The 22331-nt window shown below is 39.5% G+C and overlaps 1 protein-coding gene across 2 annotated transcripts in view; it reads left to right on the forward strand.

Annotated features, from left to right (window-relative positions):
- Nucleotides 1-22331, forward strand: part of RAB3C (RAB3C, member RAS oncogene family) — a 200208-nt gene that overhangs the window by 47290 nt on the left and 130587 nt on the right. For both annotated transcript variants that reach the window (XR_009962993.1, XM_062609532.1), the window contains exon 3: nt 4015-4133. Coding sequence is in view for 1 of the 2 variants with exons in the window: in XM_062609532.1 (XP_062465516.1) it covers nt 4015-4133 (119 nt within the window). In the remaining variant the exon portion in view is untranslated. The remainder of the gene's footprint in view (nt 1-4014; nt 4134-22331) is intronic.

A 22331-nucleotide genomic window follows, 5' to 3' on the forward strand; every position in this document is an offset into this window, starting at 1 on the left:
TGCTCCTGGGATAGTCAGCTCCTCTTCCTCCGTGTCCTCCCCTGACCAGTTGCTTCTGCTATAAACCCATGGCTGCTCTTCCTGGGTGGTTAGCAGCAGGCTTCAGGTGGGTTTACGCCTGTCTGCTCCCCATCTCAGGAGGGTTGTTGCAGAGGTTGTCCCTTGCCCCTCTCAGAGCAGCTGTCTTACTGGTTTGTTTGCTTTTCATACTTTTAGCCTTTTTCCCTGTGAGACCCCGGAGATCCCTGATGAAAAGAAGGGAGCTGTCTTTTGTGCTGCCCCAAAAGAGAGTTTAGATTTTCATTCACTTAACTGCCTCGAAGGGAAATAGGAGAAATTAGAGAAATGCAGTCTCTTTGATGGATTATGTAAATAGCCTTTAAGCAGCAAGAGCAGGAAAGAAACAGGGAGCTCATAAAGGAGCAGCAGTTGATTGTTGTTCCAGTTTCATTTACCTTAACAGAGAATTTTGACCCACAAAGTGAGAACTCACCCAATTCACATTTCTAATTTTACCTTTCTGTTTGCTTTGTCTTCAAATATTGTGGATGTAAAACAGATATATAAACACCATCCAAGATATCCTCTTCTATTGCTGTCAGGTTTTTGGGACATAACACAAGCTGCGTTGTGGTATGAGTAAAACTTGTAACGGGGCAGGGGGGGAAGTAGTGCATCTAGAAGGATATTTGTATGTTTAGCATGCAGGATAGAAATGTGGAGGCACAGAGTCACTCAAGCATGCTACAAAATAATTTTGCGTTTTCCAGACTGAATTCCTTCATAACAGGCTCATTAGAAGTTCTTGCTGCCAAATGCTGTTTTCTTTCACCTTCAAAACTGTCTGCATCAGTAATGAGTAACTCCACTTGGAAGTTATTTACATAAAATATTGTTCTTGTCAGTGGTGCTGTGCAAGTCAAGGGTGGGAGGGAGAGCGCACACTCAGCAAATGAATTTAAAGGCCTGATTTACCATATTTCTCAAAATTACTGGTATAGGCTAAGCTGGTGTGACAGATACTGGATGAAATCTGGTTTAGCAGGAGTTGACTGTAAGGGGGATTTACTTCTGCTGAGTTAGCTCAGCTAAGTGTACTTCGCAAGCTTAAATATTGTTTTCAAGATTAGTATCGGAACCTTGGTTTCTCTGTTTTGTATTTTGAGACTTTTCAAGCCCCATAAACTCTTAACTTCATGTGGAGTACAAATTCTTCTTGAGCCTCCTAGGTTATTATTCCTGAGTGTTTCCACTTGCACAGATGGCTGTGACATTGTATCTCTCCGTTCCTCTGGGAGCATTGTTGTCAGCAGCTGGTGCATTCCCCATACGCAAATGCCTTCAATAACATGGCAGTTACACAGCAATAATGAGAATCTGTAGGAGATTTCCCATGAGATTATTTAAGGGTTGCTTCAAAGGAGAAGCACGGGACCAAACCTGGTTCATGTGGTTATTATAAAAATGACTAATGTATCCTGGCTTTAAAGTTCATTGTACTGTCAAATTCATAACAAACTCAAATGAAGAGCCAAAGTAATCTAGACTTATCTATCTCATACTTTTTATACATTTATACATTTTATATTTTATACATTTATAGCTATTTATATACATAAACATATATATACATGATAACTAGCTAGCTAGATAGATGAGGAGAGTCGTCCAGATACATACCAGATCTCTGTCTTCACCCTGACACAGAAAGAGTTATTTTGCTCTCAATCTGCATCTCTGTCATTCTTATTTCAGTGCATATATATATACGTAATGCCCTATGCAAGATCTTTACTGGTGGAAAAGGTTTAGCAGTCCTTTTAGGTATTGAATTTCTGGCAAAAAAAGTTAATTTTTGTAATATGAAATTATACATATCAGGATCCAGAGCATAAAAATGTTTGCAAATATCTAATTTCAGTTATGGGTGGGATAATTAATATAAACAAACAAACAAAATGAAAATGTCCTAGAGACATCAGAGCACACCAAGTGTACAAGTCCGAGTATTCCAAATTCTCGGGACCATGGGCTGTTAACCAGCATGCTGTATGCAGTGCTCAGAAACTGGATAATTTCTAAAGTACTATGTCCACTAAACCTTATAACTCTGTGATTTGATATCTGAAATCTAGTGCCTATTAAAAAAAGAGTCACTAAGATAGGATCACCTAACCAGAAGCTGATGGAATTGTGGGTATTTTATTGACAACAGAATTTATGAAAGTGAATATAATATTTGAAAATATTTCTTGCAGCTGCTAAACCCTTTTTGTTTTGTTTTAACTAAGACTAATATGCAATTTCTCCTGACAAATGGTGTTTTGAGACCGCTAATGGTCAGAGAAAAGGAGCTGACTTGAGGACATTTATGAATATATTCTAATCAGAATACAAAGAGATGTTTATGAATATATGGAACACAATTGCTTTGATTACTGATATTTGGGTTCATTTCTTACATGCTCATAAACACTTCCCTACATAATTTGTACATTAGACCAATTAGAATTTTTAGTTGCATTCCTATCGCAAGTAAATGGAAAATAATACTAACAGGAATGTAATTATCAATGCTTGAAACTAATAAACTCCACTTTATTCGTGGTCATCCATCTATGCCATGTACTGAAATACCACTTTACAAAATTTTCTTTTTTATCATCACATTAACATAGAATTAGATACCGGAACATATTAGATGCCTATATTGAGAACAACTCCAAAAACGTGGCTCCTTCCCAAACTGACCTAAAGCAAATGGCTAGGTCCAGAGGACAGTCTCCAATCCCACAGTCAGTGAGTGCTTGGATCTTCATCTGCAGCTTCATTTTCCTTTGCGCAAAATGTGTATTTAAGAACTTTTGTCTGGATTTGTCTTCTTTTACACTCATGTTATATTCTCTGTAGTCAGGACTGCGTAAGCCTGCACTAGCTACCTTTAACTATGTACAGGAAATAATTGCTGTCTTGTATAGGAAGCATCCCTGACTTATGTCTTTATTGCTAGGGCTGTTCACTCTTATCTGCAGACAAGCTTCAGTGGAAATCACCTGCAGCAAAATAAGATTTTCTTCAATAGCAGTGGGCTCCTGCTTGTCATACTGTTGCATTTCAAACCATATATGTCTCTGACAAAAAAGCAGATAGATACTGCCAAAATTTATTTGAAAATCATATCTTTTCTGTACAGAAAGACTGCATGCTTGCTACAAGCCATATTTTCTTTCTGTCCCTCCCAGCTTTTTTCTCTAATATCAAATAAGGCAGCAAAACGTGGCAGTAAACCCTATTCCCTTATTCCCTTAAAGAAATACAAAGAAATGGTTTTATATGATATTTCTTCTGCTAAGAAATTATTTTATTCAACATTTCAATGATACCTTTATCTTGCTAGCAGACCTATTGAGAATGAACTTATCTGAGTATTGGAATATACAGTCTTAGTGAAAGAGTTTTAGTACCTTAATATTGAGTAATACCACCGGAAAATCTGGGAGCAGCTATCTGGCCTCCAGACTACAGTTCATATAGGCTTAGCCAGCTCAGAGTATAAAAAGAAAAATTTAAGGGTAGTCTGTCCTATCCAGAGAGACATAACCTAACCTTCTGTGAGACATGTTGTCTAACTTCTGCTAGTTTTACATCTTGAATTACTGAAACTACAGTAAGTTTAAGTAGTAGCAGCTGTAATCAAGAATACATTTTTCAAGACTGGATGGAGAGCATCCCTTAGGAGGAAGAACTTGGGGGTTCTAACTGACAAGAAGGATCATGCCTTTCAGTTTCTCTCTGCTCTCACCTCATGACAGAAGGGATATGTCCCTCCTATTATGATCCAGTGCAGAATTCTCCTTTTTCCTGTTATTCCCAGTTTTCTTCCTCTTAATTAGTTTTATGAGTAGAATTGCAGAGTTGTACCATATTGTTGTCAGAGTGTTCTTTCTGTTAAAAATAATAAATAAGGATTTGTCAATTATTTGCAACACATAAAAATTCTGTTTGTTATTTCAGGACACAGCTGGTCAAGAGAGGTACAGAACAATTACCACAGCTTACTACCGGGGTGCAATGGGCTTCATTTTAATGTATGACATCACGAACGAAGAATCTTTCAACGCTGTTCAGGATTGGTAAGTAAAACTTGGAATTCATAGTAAGTAGCATAGAGCATATTTGATATCATTCACCTGCTGTGACAGTACAAGTTGTTTTGGAAAAATTACCTCCAAATGCAGTGCCCAGGTATTCCTATACTCAAATATACACTGGGTTTTTTTATGGACAGACAATGAATACTCTAAAATGTGTTGCATATAGTTAATTGTAACCATTGTGTTTTCTGTGATGCTGGCTAACGTGTGTTATTCATACTTCTAAAACCAGCAACATGCTAGTGCGGAGAATAACTGCTAAGACACAAAAAGTGTTTCCATATTTTGTGGGAAAAAATGAGAAACCATTTGTGGGGTTGTCTTTTAATTTAATTTTTCTTTATGTAGTTTTTATGTAGCTGGTTGTACATTATGTTGCCAGTCTTGTGCCTCAAGCATAAAAATGATGAGCAAGCTTCGTTAGAATAACAGAACCTAAAATGGATGATGCTTTTATTACCTTTTATTATGTGGATTTCAAGATGTCTCCATAAAAGTGTGTCATTTCAATCAGACGTGGGTCAGTCAGGATCCAAACAATCTAAGGCTTTTTTAAGTAAAGCTAACCCAAAAGGAAAGCTAGAGTTAACTCCCTTTACAAGTTATTTTAATATCTAAGAGCCTCCTAGCAGTGCTCTGAGTGATACGAATAGCATTTGTCATGTGTGTTCCACATGCTGTCTTGCATAATGTTCCCATGGGAGAACTGTGTTTGACAGAGGATTTGGTTCAGAGTTTGTGTGATTTGTTCAGTATGCTTCTTTAGCTTTTATTTATTCATTTATTTTAAGATATGCACTACTGTGTACTTCTTTTGGGATGGAAAGGGCAGAAATGTGTTTCACACTTAAAGGCAGTGATGCTGCAATACTGGTTTCCAATAGGAACTGTTGCCCAGCCTCAGGCTCTCCAAGAAAAAACTTTCTCTGTTCATGCTCTCCTACTTATTATTGTGGTAGAAAGCATTACTGAATCCATGGAGCACCTTCTCTCTCTACATCTGGAGGGTTTTTGTTGAGCCCGGTCATTCAACACTCTGAAAATGAGAACTGAGAACCTTAGCTTAATTCTGCTCTACAAGAAATGGGATCTTTGGTTGTGTGACTGTACCAAATTGCTCTTGTGAACATCTTTCCATTTACTAGAGAACCAATAAGCTTGCATGACTAGGACAGACCAAACAGCTAGCTTTTGGACAATTAAATGTATCTGAGAGGAGTCTCTGCTTGATACTCAATTGAGGAAAACATGTTTTCTCACTGTGACTTGTTATGCCAAAGGGATGTTCTACACATTTTGTGCATGCTGGAGGCATCATGCTGAGCGCTCGCTGTTACACATTTGTAGTTCACAGCAGTACACAGTACACACAGTACACAGCCGTACACACTGCTCTGTTCAAGAAATAAGACAGAATCATCTTCCTAACAGGAGGTAGCTGAAAGTATTATTCAAAGATGCTGCCATTAAGGTTCAGCAAAGCCAGGGAAATCAAGTAGTGCACCCAGCCTCCCAGCTGAACCTGCAGTTGTAGCTGCCAGCATCACTACTTCCTGGGCCTGCCAACTGAAGCACTTTCTTGGTTTGCCTCTGCTGTTCTTTCTTCATGGGCCAATTCTGTTCAAGCACTGGGTTTACTGGGTAATAATGCCTATCTAGGAGCAGCTGTAATCTGCAGATCTCATTGCCCTGTCCCTGGGCAAACCAGATGGCATGCCATTTATTATCTAGCTTCCTCCAATACAAAGGTTTCTTTATAACAAATGTAAATATGAGTACTTATTATTAATTTTCCCACTTGTTTGTTTTCAAGCCCCCTAGATCTGGTATGGTTGGCACTCTTTGTCTACTGGTAAAGAGTAACTAGGCTTCATACTAATTAAAAAAAAAAAATAAAGAGAGAAGAAAATATTGAAAAGCTATGGAGTTCTTAAAAAGGTTTGTGAAATGTGTTTTTTTAATCCTTTTTTATCCAGAAGCTATCCAAACAGTTGGCAGCCACTATAGAAATTCAGTGGACAGGAGGTATTGCATTATTATGTGGTGAGAGTAGTCATCTGCATGATGAAAGGGATGACAGAGAGGCAGAGTGCCTCACTTGTCAGGATGAGACATACATTTACTTGTAATTTTTTTTCTTAATTTCATAAGCCCAGTTGCTGCCCTGCTGCTCTTCCTCTGTTTTGTTCCTCCAATCTCATAGCTGATAATTGATTTTTATTAGCTTATGTGCCAGTCTCGATAGTAATTACAAAACTACAGCATGCTTCTGAACATGAAAGAAGTTAAAGAAAACTCACAATCACCAATGCTGCACAACAGGAAGTATGGCTATGCACATATATCTGTGCAACTGTGAAATATCTGGAGGGAGGAAGTGGGAGCTTTTAAGCCTCTCTGGGTGTTAAAAAATTCCTTTCTCTGTGATAAATGTGCCTCTGATGGCAGTGCTGCCATTTCATATATATGCACAGTGGATCAAATGCATGCTCAAATCACATCAGCTTCAAGGCTTGATCTAGAAACCGTGCTGCAGTCAGGATGATGAATCCACAAGTACCTTTTAGATTTGGATAGAAGAGCTTAGTTTAAATGTATGCTGGGATGATTCTTTAAAAGCTGTTAGTTCAAAGTGATTGTACTCATACTGAAAGGCATTTTTTTCAGTCTGAAGTCTGGCAGGTATTCTTCCTTTATATAACAACAAATGGATAGTCGCATTTCTAGATGGCTAGGTCAGCATGAACCTATTCAGCTATAAGAAATTCTATATCTAATTTTAATATTAACATTTTATATTAAAAAGAAAAATATTATCTCTAACTTTATCAAAACCTATTAGCACCAGTATATATGCAACAGTGTAGTAGCCAGGCATTTGGCTGTCACTCTGAGACTGAGAAAGGCTTTAATCTAAAAGCTTAGCTAAATGACTTGAAGGTCCGATAAATTTCAACCGTGCTGCAGACATTTCAGAAAACATTCACATCTTACCTTCCCTAATTAAAATAAAACAACTTTAAAGGTTGCAAAGAACAGTAACAACAAAAGTAGGGGTTTTTGAGATTCAAAAACCGTTGCATGAGAAATCTTGAGTTGGTACTTTTGATAGTTCTGCTGTATGTACACCCAGTACCTTCAGTCTCATTCGGCGGATGATGCTAACAATACACTGCAAATGCTCATGTCCTATAGTTGTCCGGTCACTTCAGAACTGCTGCCTTACAGGGTATGATCAATTGACCTGTGCTCTCTGAATAGCTCTGTTCTGTATGTGGTTTCACATGTACTACAACAGATGCTGTTTAGATGAGCCTGCCTAGGCAGACATTTCAGACTGACCTACAAAATTGACAGGTACTTAATAATTTTCTACTATTTGGATATTTTTTGTATTATTCTTAGACTTTATCAGCAGTTAGTCTAGATGTTCAAAAACTCTGATAACATAATTGAAGAGTATTTCTCTTCAATTTCAGGTCAGCCTCTAAATGCATTTCCTCTGTCAAAAATGCCAGTGGCAGTAGTCACAGCACTGAACAGCACTCTGATTTCTAGATACAGATTTTCGGAAGTTCACAAGGACCAACAATTTCTGTTTTTATTCAGGGAGAGCACATGTGTGCTGAAAATCTTGTTGCTAACAGAAACAGCAAGTCAAACATGCTTTGACACAGCAGATCTCCCGTGGAGCTCTGCCCAGATTTTGAAGCTGCCTTTTTCAGGAGTCTTTCTACCTGAGAAATGCAGCTAATACTCTGCAAGTGCAAGGTGTATACCTTGCAGTAGTTTGGTGCATGTTTGTCATGCCATCCTAAAAAAGATGCAGATTTGGAGAACAGATTTATTTTCCGTAAATGGGAACCACTAGGGCATTGTTTTCTGCCTGGCTGAGGTTTAAATTAGAAATAGAGAATAACTAAAAGAGCCCACTTTGCTGAATTCTTCAGACAGTATCCATAAGTTTCAACAATTAGTGCAATTTGATTTTGTTAAAAAACTCATTTTTATTAGATCTGAAGAGGAAATGTGTTGAGAGTGACTCCAGGTTATTTAAGTGTGTATTTGGTTTGGTATAGTTTAATGTCAAAGTGTTTTCATTCATTCCTCTTTTATACTACTACTGCCTGTAGCATTTATGTTTGTTAGCCTTTTTCATCATTACATTCCACTAGGAGTTGTTATGCTTCCTTTCCTCTTAGTGGTTCAGTCCTCATGAGGTTTTAGCTATATGGCAGTGTACAGTAGAAAGGAGAGCATGAAAGGTTTGCAGCATCTTTGCAAATGCTATCAACTCAGTATGGTGAGTTCTATAGAGTGCCAGGGAAATAAAAACCTCTGAGTTGAAGTTCAGCCTGTTTTTGTAAATACAACCTTTCCAGACTTTAAATGACTGGAGGCAAAGATTTATTTACATGCAGGGCATTTCTAATGCAGTGTCTCTAACTAGGTCAGAAACAGCAGGAATGTAAACCATGATCTAAAATCCTGAAGTTTTATGTTTCAGTTGGAACCCTACACTTGAAACTGCAAAGTCTGAAGGCTGGACAGGGACAGAGAGTACATTGTGTATTGTTTGCACTTACTTGAAGTTTCTCCTCTGCACCTGAAAACATTGCTCCAGCTTCAAGTGTTTGGCAATATCTTTATCATTGTCTGGTGATTGCTGAAGGCAATGCTGTGGAGGGCTTCCTTGTGCAGACACTCAGATTTTGAGAGTTCCATATTGCTGAAGGTGCAGATTCAGAGATGCTTCCTCAGGGAGTACAAAAGTCTGAAGGAGACAAAGAGGCTTTGAGTTACTGTTACAGTCTGTGTTTTTTAAGCCTGTAAAGGTCTACAGAATCACTTCTTCCTGCATTTTTGACTGAAGCCTGTGGGAGCAGGGGCAACAGTATCCTAGGAAAAACTTTGATTGCTCTTGAAAAAATAAAATATATATCAAAAATGCTATTATAGTTATTTTTAAATGTCCCCATTGGAAAGGATTATGGTTACACATCTTAAGAAATTCAGAGGGTCTTCCATGGAAGATACTTCTCTGTCATCTTTTTTCACTGGTGTCATCTAAAAAGTTCCCTATCATGAGTCTGCTCAAGGTCATCACTTTTGAGAAGGAATCAGCTAGCAGAAGGTACATAAACTGTCTGTTTTATGAAGGAGACAGTGGCATAGGACACACCAGTTAATTAGTGATTTTAAGAAATCTATTTACTGTTTACGTCTGCATTTCTACAGGAACTATTTGCAGAATTTAGTACTGACCAATATGCTTGAAGCAGCATGAAAATTATGTTAATTTCAAACTAAAGTCCAGAGAATAAGATACTGATCGAGCATCCTTCATGTGTATCTGTAACACTTGGGATATGGTTAATTGGGAATTGGGTCTGGGTAAAAAAAAAAATAGAAATGAAACAGTAGCCATCTAAGACTACAGTAGCTCCTGAACTGTTGTGTATGAGTTCAACCATTACCAGAAATGGTTGGTTTGTTCTTTTTTTTCTTATAATATATAGGGCTGAATTAAATTCCCTTAAAATTAATTCTTAAATTAATTCTTGAATTAAATTCTTGAATTAAAATCTTCTCAAAGTATCATTTGAGGTTGTTTAAAGCAGAACCTTAAAGAGTGACTATGTTACAAGCAATTCAAATAACGTGCAGCATTAAGGCTTTTCAAAGTATAAGCATTCACTACAATATGGCATTTGGCAGCTGGATGTGCCAGTATTAGTTGTCATTCTGGCTAATATTGTGGAAAAAATGGCTCCATTTCTTCAAACTATTATCTTGCTCTTTCCTTTTAACACCTTAAGTAAACTATAAGTTAGTAGATATGGCTACAGTGCACTATAATTTTTTTTCTATCATGTCTCTGTTGGCTTTTTTTTGAATTGTCATTAAGAGAAAAAATAAAATTGGAAAATACATTAGCATGTTAATGAGTGAATGTAAGAAGTCCTGAAGGCAAATTAAGTGCATTAAGTTAATGTCAGCACTGCGACATGCACTTCTAAAGGACATATGTTCTAAAGGTTACCTTCTTCTTGCTTCCACCTCTAAAATTTCTGTCTTATATTCATGCTCAGCACATGCTTGATCTACAGACAGGCTATCTTACCTCTCAATACTGAACTTAATTTTATCATTTAAGAAAAATCTGTATTTGCTGTATATCAGAGAACAAATCTGGAAAATGCTTCTAGGCAAATTTAATCTCCATCACCCTTTGCCAAAGCATATGACCTAACATGCAGAGCACAGATGCAAACCATGTATGCCATTTCCTGTGTGTGTCCTCAGGAGCTCTGTCCCTTTTGGCTCTCTCTGGACACAACGTGCATCATGTCCAGTGGTGATCCATGCACAAACTGAGGGAGTCTGCCACGCTGGTGACAGCAACCTCCACACAGCAATGCAGCTTATAGCCAGCTGAGAAAATATTCTGATGGAACATGCTGATATTAAATGTGTTAATTCTGCTTGATATGATTGGACTTAAGCAAAATCCCTGTTCTTTGACACAGTTATAGTTTTCAGCCAATCAGGTGTCAGAAGTTGTGCATTGGTGGATAGCTTCATGTTATTGTTCCAGTTTAAAAAAAAAGAATGAAATGCCAATATTGCACAAATTATACTCTGTTAAAATAAAAAGGTGAAATTTTAGGATTAATATTTCAAAATTGCCACAGTTCAGTTGTTGTGTTTTTTTTTATTTGTGTCTTAGTCTTCTATGAAAGGGGACTGGTATTTTATATAGACTTAAGTATAGGAAGCAAAAACACATTTTACAATATGAAATATTGTTAGAAGTTGAAATTTCATAAAATTTACAGTTTTCCCTTTTAATGTCCACTATTGGAAATGGACTTTTGTTATGCACAGAATGACACTAAAATTCTTTCCATTTTTTTTTTAACTTTTAATTCCTATAAGAACTAAGTCCAGTGATAAATTGGATATACTTTCTCACTCAAAATAGTATCAAGACATTTATCAAGTTATTCTTAGTGCAACATTAAAACATTTAAAATGTGTTTTAAAATATTTAAGCAAAATTGTGTTACAGGTCAAGTTGCTTAGCCATTTTTCAACCATTGTTTGATATGGAATTCCTTATGCAGTAAATGAGATATGGAAAACACTTCTCTGAGATGACATTTTATCTTTTCCCTCAAAAGTCCGTCATCAAATTTTGACTCACAAATGCTAAATTGGTGCTAGCTCAAACCACCTACTTCCTTTCCAGTTTCACAGACCCACTACAAAGTCTTCCAGCATGTCCAAAAAACAGTGTTCCGGCATTTCAAACTCAAGGTCAGGCAAATCCCTGGAGGTTGGAGGAGCAGCATATACTGCAACTGAATCTTCCTAAATAAAAAAGGTATCCGTGATGATAGGAAAATGTTGCAAATAGAGTGGTTTATGCTTTTAATTACAGGTTTCTTTGATTTTCAGCAGACCACTCATGATGGACCACAAAAAATTTTCAATGTCATCCAAACTATTTATTTGTTGCTTGAAGTTTTGTATGTGCCAGAGAGTGATGTATTAGCCCCTCTTATCACTGACTGTACCAAATACATGGCTTTAGGTTGGCCTGGAAAACTGTCAGTGACAAAAGAACATGCACCTGTTTTTAAAGTCCTTCCTGATAAAATGTCTGATGTTAGCCTTAAATAGCATAATAGCCTGGACAACATTGCTTTGATGAAGATATATTCTTCTCTTTTTCTTTCTACTAAACCTGAATTCAGATATGCGTAATATATATGGAAATTCATGCAAATACTTACCCAAGTAGTTTTTGTCTTGAAAACTGTAAACCTGTGACTTAAAGTTTCAAACCACATCATAAAATGTTTTAAATAGGTTTAGTACTAAAAAATTATTCATGCATTGTAGCAGTTAATCAAGAAAGACAGCTGTTAAGTTTTTATGACATTTTTCATTCTTTCCTGTTTCTATGTTCTTAAAACACAGAAAGAAACACACTTGTGGAACAGAAATTATCCATATGTGGGGTTTGGTCCTATTTGCTCTTGTTCACACTTGCTTTTTTCATGGGGACTAAGCACTTCAGCAGAAAGTCCTACACCCCTTTTGAACTTCCTTCACTATAGATGTGCCATTTTCTTGTATCAAGGTCATATTCAATTGTCCTTAGCAGCATCCAACTGTATTAACGCTGCCAGTGGGGAGTCTCATATGAAAAGCAAATACTGCCTGGACAGAATTGTCTCAGAGTGCTCCATGTCTTTTTTTTTCCCTCAAATTTGAGATCAGGCAGCAGTCATGAAGTTATTGGCAGCAACCACTCACCCAGGTAGATCATGCCCAGTCACTGCAGCAGTATGCTTCATGAACTCACCAGCAACACTGAGTCACCCCTGACTTCCACTGGACCTAACTGGCCTAGTAAATGGCTTAAATAACTGCCTGTTCTTCCTTTTCTTTTCAGCTTGCATGGTAGTTGGTTAGAACTGCTGTTGGCCGTAGCTAGACATGACTTACTCCAGCACCGTTGCATGGATTTCATGGTTTGCAGCCTCTGTGTTAGCACTGGCTGCAGACTGGTAACTACATCATGAGTATGACTGCACCTCCTCTACAGCCTCCACCCTACAGATAAGGGCTGCAGTTCTGGGGATTCATTCCTTCTCTTCATGTTAGAGCCATGCAGTAGTAAGGAAGCCGGCATCACTCCTTTCCTAGGCTGTTTTTCCAGGTGGCAGTCCTGTCTGATAGGTCTTCTATTTGGGAAAAGTCTTTTATTTGGGAAACATTACAACATAGCAAATCATGCTGGCTACCATCTACATCTGCAAGAAGAGAAGCCTGGCTTAACTATCTCCATACTTCAGTTTTAATTCTCAGGAGCATATGTGGCAGAATTATACTTTAGTGCGTTTCAGCCCATTGCTCTTTATGATCACACAGCAAGAACTAGAACATACCCATTTTGTAGGCTGCTCTCTCCCAGCTAGCAACTGAACTGAACATGAATAATTAATAATAATAGTGCAGATGTGACACTGTGAACATAAACTTGCTTTGTTTGGCTGAAAATTTCATAGTAGAGTTTCATTGCATAGCTGATGAGGCAGTGTACACATTCAGCCATTTAGAGAACTGTTGTTAAATAGAGTGTCTTCCATTCTGCACCAGATCCTTCTCTTCAGGTGTGGTCACAGACAGTTGTACTGGGGTAGATCGAAGCAAACCAAATGATCAGATTAACATCTAAATGCTGCTGTGCTGAACTGCTGTCCATTAATTATACTAAAATACTCTTAATGAGATCTCGTGGTATTTCAGGTTTGTCTGTTTTTCCTATGATAACACTTTTATTTTTCAAAAACTTAAAGTGGAAAATGCCTCTGAGAGGTCAGTGGTAAGCTGGTGGAGCTTATTAAAAAGATAAAAAAACTTACCACTTTACCTTATGCTAAAGGAGGTGCATGAAAGACTGATTCCAACATTTAATCTAGGGTGTCTCTTTATCTTATAGAGAGACGCAGCCAGTAGCAAATAAAACAAAACCTGGCATGTTATCATCAGCTCACAATATTTATTTTTGTTGATAACAGATGTCATAAAATCTTGTGTCAATGATAGTTTTTATTGTCTGAACAGTAACTAATACACTTTTTATCTCTCTGTAATTGTGCATGTTGGCAAAGTTACACTGTCAGCATTCCTAAATGAAAGCTCTGCTGCCAGCCAACAAGTGAGTTTTATCAGTGATTCAGTAATGTCCCTAAACAGTTCCCACTCTCAGCTCAAGTTGTGGAAGATTTGCTTTTCTCTGTACTCTAAATCTGTCATTCTTAACTTCAAAGGAGTTATCATGGCTCTTGCACCAAACTCAAACAACGAGATTCACTGAATTAGATATTCTTTTGGTATTTCAGATTTGCAGTTATCCTGTGGAACAGGATATATGTCAGTAGCACTAAAGGCTGCAGTTTCATTCATATAGCCTAGAGATTATTTGTTCAAAAAACAAACAAAACTGAGACTACAACAAAACTGCTGCAGGTCAGCAGCAAAGCAGTGTACAGCCTTGTGGGCAGGCTGAAGAGGTTTAACTGAGTTCCCTCTCCCTCATTAGCCTCCTCACCACTGTCCACTTCCTTTCTCGTGTTAGCTCCTCTGCTTTTGATTCCTTCTTTTCTCTGCATCTGATTTTAACATGGTTTGTTTAGAGTGTCAGGCACTGGCAGCTCTAAAAGGATGATAACTATGTGAGATACAGGCTGTGTGTGGGTGAGTAAAGCAAGTTTTATTGGAATTCAGCCCTCTGATCAAGCAGGGAAAGTTCTGTCAATGTTCTTGTATTGAAACCCAAACTGCAAGGTGACATGGCAATGTAACCAGTAGTAGTGGTTATTTTCAAAGCATAACTTAATGCTATTTAGGTATGGTCTGGGAAAAAAAAAAAAGAGTTCTATTTTTCAGTCCCATTTGTTGTTTGAGCCAATGCCAAATCCACACACATCAGGACACCAGAGTACATCAGGGCATTAACAACTTTTGGAAATTTCAGTTTCTGTTAAGTTGTGAACAGTGACTTAAATGAATTTAAAACTATTTTGGTGATATATTCCAGCTGGCTGCCAGAGCAGATTGCATGGTGCTTGAAGACCTGCATATTTAAGCTTCTTAGGAAGATCAGAACACAGATATTTTCCAAGCAGACTATGTCTGGTACAAATGCAGCATACCTATAAAAAAAGCATTACAACCTAGCACTGTCTGATCATTACAAAAAAAGTCAAAAATTGCAGCCTCAAGAAGGAGTTTACAAGAAGAAATCTCTTTTCATCGTATACAGGTTTGACCACAGCTGCTACTCCCCAACACCTATGGTTAGCATAATTAAGACCATTTTATAAGGCCATTTCTGTGACCAAGCTGGTCACGAATTTGTTGTCTTTTCCATCATTATCTGGCCCCAAAGGTCTTCTGAACCAAGTAAACAGACCAAACAGATTTCTTTTTCCCTTCCCTACTGGCCTCAAGGTTCTTGGGTACCAAGTCAATTAGTCTCTTCTTCACCAGCCTTGAAAGTCCCAGGCACCCTCCCAGCCATATGGTGGTCCCATCACGGAACAGGGAAGCATAACTATGCCCAGAGCGCTGCCCATAAAATTAAGTCATCAGTGGGGAACCTGGGCTGGATGTGCTACTGGACAGTGAGACAGGATGTTCCAGTGTCTAGGGACACCTCCAACATCATCTGCATCCTCAGAGGACTGAATGACTTGTATTGTTTCACATGATTCTCAAGTCTAGATTAAGATTGTTATACTGATAAAGGAAACCATGTATAAAGATCTGACACAGTCTACAGAGGGTTTAAGATTTTAGAAATAAATTCAGGTCTAAATGGTTAGAAATCTAAATGATTTAGAAATCTTTCTGGAGAATAAGTAGGACAGAAAAGCCTGCCTTCTTTTTGGGCCAAAGTTTTGTGTTTTTGTTAAATAGGCTTTAGTGGAAAGCATGCTTCAACACCACTTATTTTTCTCCAAACATCATGTGCTACCCTTGCAGAACTGTCAGTGAAAACAGGGAGCCTTGCAGGTCACAAGCTGCTTATAAAACTCTGCGGAGGGACCAGAGAAGGGATTGTCTTTCTTCTTTAATTACCTTTTGTGCCAACTACCAGATAACTGAGGACCATCTCAGTTCTCAGTGGCTGAAGATGCTGCTGTTTCCTTTGAAACTGCAACAGAAAGATGCAAATTAGCTATGATGCCCCAGTGATATTCTGGTATAGCACTGTTTCCAACACTTAAGCTAATTTGCTCTACCTAAACTTGGGTATCACTGTCCAATGCTTAGTTCATACGTATGGACTTTAAGTACAAATTACTCCTGCAAAGTCATTGCACTTCTTCCTGTGAGAAATCCTAGCATACTTAGCCTTATCAATTTAGGGATGTTAATTGAAAAGGGTCAGGCAGCGACAGCTCAGTGATCATATGTGACAAGCATTTAATCTAAAGAGTGCTTCAGAAGGAGATTGTGAATAATGGTTGTAGTGGAATTGGGGAGAGGGAATTACAAGGCACTGGATCTGTCCATAACTCCTGGAAACACTGAGTGAAGAAGGAGATGCTGCTACATATCAGGTCAGCTCTAACTCTACTTGGGAAAATAGGTACCTCAATCTGTTTTTAACTCTTTCTTGCTATTATTGGAATTTTTAAAAATGAGGCTAAAGTTTTATTCACACATGAAATCACAGGAAGAGTTGTAGCTGTCCAATGTTCATGGCAGGAATGGCTTTTATAAGCTCTCAGCTCCCCTCTACGTGTAGCAAACATGCTATGCCATGTGTTCACATCATAAAAGGAACATACTTCAGGCAGAATGTATTTTATCTTGAAATACATCCTGTCACTTGCACGCTAACTCTATTTACAGTGCTTTGCTCACAGCAAGTGAAATGAAAGTGTTACATCAATTGAAAACAGTTGATAGGGAATGGCTCACTTGGAAAACCATAATACTGACAAAACTGATTTCAGGCCCAGTTTGACAGAGACAAATCTGCATGACCTCCCCAGTTTTTCCATATCTGCTTTTTAAACTATGCCCTTCAGACAGACACTAAGCAGCAAAACTAGCCTCTGTCATAAGAGGTGCTTGTTTTTACTGCTGTTCCTGGAGGGCAAAACTCTGTAGGAAATCCATATTATTGAACAGATGAAATTTGCACTTAGTTATGTGCATACATTAGCAGAGGCAAAATGTAGTAAAGGAAGCAAAAATAAAGAAGAAAACCCCCACATAAATTCTCTTTCTAAACAATTCTGAAGAAAGAACAGAACTCCAGCAGTTTCTAGTGCGAGTAAGTGAAAGCATATTACCCCTCACTTTCTACAAACAAGATTATAGAACTGAGTGTTACAGCCTGTGGGAGAAAAGGAGAGAACAAAATATGAGCCAGCTGGAAATGATGGGGATGCAAACCTTCCTTTGACTGATATTTAATATCAGTCCTTTCAGTTTTGTCAGCTGGGAGAGAATCAGCAAACACATCATGAAGACCCAGTGACAAGTCACCCGCAGGAAAAATGCATCTGTGATTAAAAAATGAAAAGAGAGAGAGACATAGATTAAAATTGCATGTGTGTAAGCTGTGAAAAGTTGGGAGAAATAAGAAATAACACTTTTTATTATATTTTTAGATGCACAAATTGAAATTGGCCATCTTGGCCTCTCTTTTTATTTGGTACAGCCTTTATAATATAAGCTTTCAAGCGACAAATGCTCAACACTTTCTATGGCAGTTGAGGTTATATTTCTAAGCATATTTAAAGACATTTCCTTTATAGATCAAGGAAAATTGATATTGGTAATTTATCTTGAATACAAACACTTAATCATTTTTTATAATCTTCACAGAGTTTTTTTGCCTATGTGTGTATTCACATGAATAGATTACAGAAAATACAAAAGTAACCAAGATTGCCTCTAACTGGAAATTCATACAATATCTGTTAAGAGAGATTTATATTCTGAAAGTCCTGGGTGTTTAAAATGTCATTTCAGTCTTCCTGGAGACTCTTCCCTGTGTTTGTTGTGCAGTCAGAGCTTAGATATATAAACAAAAGCATGGGAACATTGGCTAGGGTTTATCTAATGGCTTTTTGTACTGTCTACCATAGTAAAACAGTCTTCTGGACCCAGTGTGTTACTGGGAAAATAAAAACTAATCTTTTCCTCACATTTAAGTTAAGGTGTCTTCAGTTTTGCCTTCCCAAAGGAGAGAACTTTCAGGGCTCCTACTTTGAAGAAGCTTGGGATAGGAAACAAGCTTTTTTATAAGACTATGCAAAATGCAAGCCTTGAGCTAAAGATTAATCTGTTTTCATTTCAATTAAATAGTTCTCTCTTTCTCAGTAGAGTCACACAGGAAAAATTCAGGCAGAGCTTACAAGAGCTGTCCCACCAGCTTGATGTGAAATGTCTCAGGAAGCAGAAGGGAACTGTGCAAAACTGCTGCTCTCTTAAAGAGACCAAAAGTGCTCTCCTGCTCAGCAAAGAGGGAGTTCAGGCAGACAGTGAAAATGATATGAGGCCTTGCCTCCTTTTTAGAGGGAGAAAATCCCATATCCACAGGAATGAGGCTTTTAAAGAAGGGATCTGAAAAAAGACATGGGTCCTCCAAGTCATCCATGAAGCAAAGGTGTTTGTCAAGTGTGGTGGTTATATTGGGAAGCAGATATATTGCTAGTAGAGAAAGACTAGAAGGTGATTAGACATCCTTCAGAGCTTTCTTAAAGTCAGTTTCTGCAGTAGGTGGAGGGCAGCAGCTCTTGCTGAGGGGCACAGTCCTCACAGCAGGGCTATCGCAGGGCTGCAGGAGGTATCACAGGGACCTGCAAGAACAAGAAAATGACACTAATCAGAGGGAGCTGGGTGAGGGCTGGGGAATGAGGCAGCAGTGATCATCTCCCGCAGTTTGAGCGCCTGTCCCCTGATTGTGACTGGGGTGGAGCAGGAGGGCTCACGTACCACAATCACAGGAGAACTGCTGCTGGAAGCTTGTCTTTATTTGGAATTCTAGTTATTGATCTTTATTTAATCCGTACATCACCTCATACTGATTTCTCTCTCTCTACCTTCTGTACCCTCTAGCCTATTGACATCTTCATTTTTCTCGGTGTTCTTAGTTTTTCTCCTTAGTGCAGGACACCAGCATCAACTTGAGACTCCTCTTCCAAAACTGGGGTTTATCCCCTCCTCACTAAACTGGCTAAAGGCTTCATGGGAAGGGATAGGGAGAAATGGAAAAGGCTTTTGTTAGGAAGGAGAATGCTGCAGACTGACAGCATTTCATAAAGTAGAAGGAGGCTTGTAAAATATATTTAAAGGAGTTTTGGAGTGGTTCTCTTTTCACTTAGGTTCTGCCAGAGCCCGCTGCTGAACACATACATACTGCCAGAAAGTATCTGAAGCAGCTTTCTTATGTTTCAGCCTGAATTTATGTAATATACAGCTGAAGCTGACTTTTCTGACAGCAAAGGTTATCTTGAGAACAGTGCCACAAAAGACCAAAGAAGGGTGTTTCAATATTGATCTGGTATATTCATAGCATAAAGCTGAAGCTATTAATGACAGTCCTTTCTCCACAGCATTGCTTCCTGAGCACTAAGGGCTAGAATGCACTTTCAAAGCATGTTCAGCTTAAACCAGCAGGGAACTATACTATTCAAGAAGCAGTGCTGGAATGGCTTAGAAAGCACAGTTATCCACACAAGTATGGGCAGAACCCTTCTGTAAGAGCTATTCAACCTGAGCATGGCTGGTAACCCACACTGCTTTCTGAAGGAAGAACTTCCAGTGGTTGAGTTCATCCCATAAGTTACAGAAAGGTCATGAAGGTTAAAGTCTTATGTTAAATTACTGGGTAGGTTAAGGCAGTTTGTATTTCCATGAGGTGTGCAAAGTGAGGACAGCTGGATACTGTCTCCCATGCTCTTCTGTCCTATTACCATATACAAAAGGAGTACTTATGTTTGATCTTATGGCTTCCAGACTAAAGCTGCCTCATACGCTGCCAGCATATTCCCCAGCCATGGACAGACCTACCTGGTGTATACCTGTGCCTAGCCAGTCTAGCAGAAGTAGGGGAGCATTTTAGTGTAAAGTTGCACTGTCTGTGCGAGTTGGATTGAAGTGTTAATGTAGAATCCCACAGATGCCGTAGGTCCCTGTCACAGCTTTATTACATAGGTTTTGCCTTTGTAAAGGCAAAGGTCTTCTGATATGCAGCAGTCTCTCCAAAATACAGCAAAATACAGTTTCTAGATTTCATTTTCTTTAATCAAGGTGTGGTGAAAAAGAGTAAAAATAAAGCTTTACAAGCAGCAAAGCCTATCAAGGCAAAATAAAATATAGGCTTATTTAGAAAAATACTTGAATCATTAGCTGTCTTATTCTGTGATGGTTAGAACAGTGGTGTTAGAACAGTGTTAGAACAGAAACATAGGGGTTTTGGTATTTATAACATGGGACTCAATCTGGGAGACCAGGTCTACTGGAGGCTGGTGGAGCTGGTTTAATGAGCTGTTTTGGCAGGAGGCCTGCCAGGCTGGTCAAGAAAGGTTTAAATTAGATGTGTTGGGGTGGGGGGCATCATTCCATCCCAACACTCCCAGTCAGTAGACAACATCTATAATAAATGCTCGGAGCAATGTAGAGATATCCCAGCCGCTCCAGCCAATGAGCCAGCTTCAGTTGGAGCTCGGCTCAGATGCCTCTATACAAATGCCCGTAGCATGGGGAACAAACAAGAGGAATTACAGATGTGTGCACGTCTAGGGGGGTATGATATAACAGGCATCACAGAAACATGGTGGGATGGCTCCTATGACTGGAGTGTTGGAATGGAAGGTTACAGGCGCTTTAGGAAAGACAGGCCCAGCAGGCAGGGAGGGGGAGTTGCCCTTCATGTTAGGGATAGGCTGGAGAATATGGAACTGTCTGGGGACAGGTGAGCAGTTAACAGAGAGTTTGTGGGTCAGGGTTAAAGGGAATATATCTATGGGAGACATTACTGTGGGGATCTGTTACAGACCGCCTGATCAAGGAGAACCTGCGGATGAAGCACTCTACAAACAGACAGGAAAAGCCTCACGCTCGCAGGCCCTTGTTCTCATGGGTGAGTTCAACCACCCTGATATCTGTTGGAAGGACGGTACGGCCCGGCACAAGCAATCCAGGAGGTTCCTCGATTGTGTGGAAGACAACTTCCTTCTGCAAGTAATAGAGGAGCCGACAAGGAGAGGTGCCGTGCTTGACCTCGTGCTCACCAACAGGGAAGGGCTCGTTGGAAATGTGACGCTCCAGGGCAGCCTTGGATGCAGCGATCACGAGATGCTCGAATTTGAGATCCTCAGGGCAGTGAGAAGAGCGTGCAGCAAGCTCACTGCCCTGGACTTCAGGAGAGCAGACTTTGGACTCTTCAGGAACCTGCTTAGGAAGGTTCCATGGGATACAGCCCTAGAGGGCAGGGGAGCCAAAGACTCTTGGCTGATATTCAAGGATCACCTGCTACAAGCTCAGGAGTGTTGCATCCCAACCAGAAGGAAGTGCAGCAGGAGGGCCAGGAGACCTCCTTGGATGGATAAGGAGCTCCTGAGGAAACTTAGAGGGAAAAAAGAGGCTTATAAAAGGTGTAAGCAAGGACAGGTGGCCTGGGAAGAATACAGGGATGTTGTTCAGGAAGCTAGGGACCAGGTTAGGAAAGCTAAGGCCCAGTTAGAATTAAACTTGGCTAGGGATGTTAAGGATAACAGGAAGGGATTCTACAGGTGCATTGTGAATAGACAGACTAGGGACAACGTGGGCCCTCTCCGGAAGCTCTCGGGAGAACTGGCTACACAGGATTTGGAGAAGGCTGAGGTTCTGAATGACTTCTTTGCCTTGGTCTTCACTGGCAAAGGCTCTGAGCACACCACCCAAGTCTCGGAAGGCAGACACAGGGACTGTGAGAATGAAGACCTTGCGCCCACTGTAGGAGACCATCTTAAGAACCTGAACGTGCACAAGTCCATGGGACTTAATGAAATCCGTCCACAGGTCCTGAAGAAGGTGGCAAATGAAGTTGCTAAGCCACTGTCCATCATATTTGAAAAATCATGGCAGTCAGGTGTAGTTCCCAACGACTGGAAAAAGGAAAATATAACCCCCATTTGTAAGAAGGGGAAAATGGATGGCCCAGGGACTACAGACCAGTCAGTCTCCCCTCTGTGCCTGCCAAAATCTTGGAGCAGATACTCCTGGAAGGCATGCAAATCAAAAATCATACGCATGAAAATTAACGAGGTGCTTGGTGACAGCCAGCATGGCTTCACTAAGGGGAAATCCTGCCTGATCAATTTGGTGGCCTTCTATGATGGGGCTACAGAACTGATGGACAGGGGTAGAGCAGTTGATGTCATCTACCTGGACTTGTGCAAAGAGTTCGACACTGTCCCATATGACATCCTTGTCTCTAAATTGGAGAGACTTCAACTTGGTGGGTGGAACACTCGGTGGATAAAGAACTGGCTGGATGGCCGCACACAAAGAGTTGTGGTCAATGGCTCAATGTCCGTCTGGAGACCAGTAACGAGTGGTGTCCCTCAGAGATCGGTGTTGGGACCGGTCTTG

The sequence above is a fragment of the Pezoporus occidentalis genome, unplaced genomic scaffold (genome assembly GCF_034315485.1).
Source record: "Pezoporus occidentalis ecotype Australia unplaced genomic scaffold, CSIRO_AGI_Poc_V1 ctg139, whole genome shotgun sequence".
Lineage (NCBI taxonomy): Eukaryota > Metazoa > Chordata > Aves > Psittaciformes > Psittacidae > Pezoporus > Pezoporus occidentalis.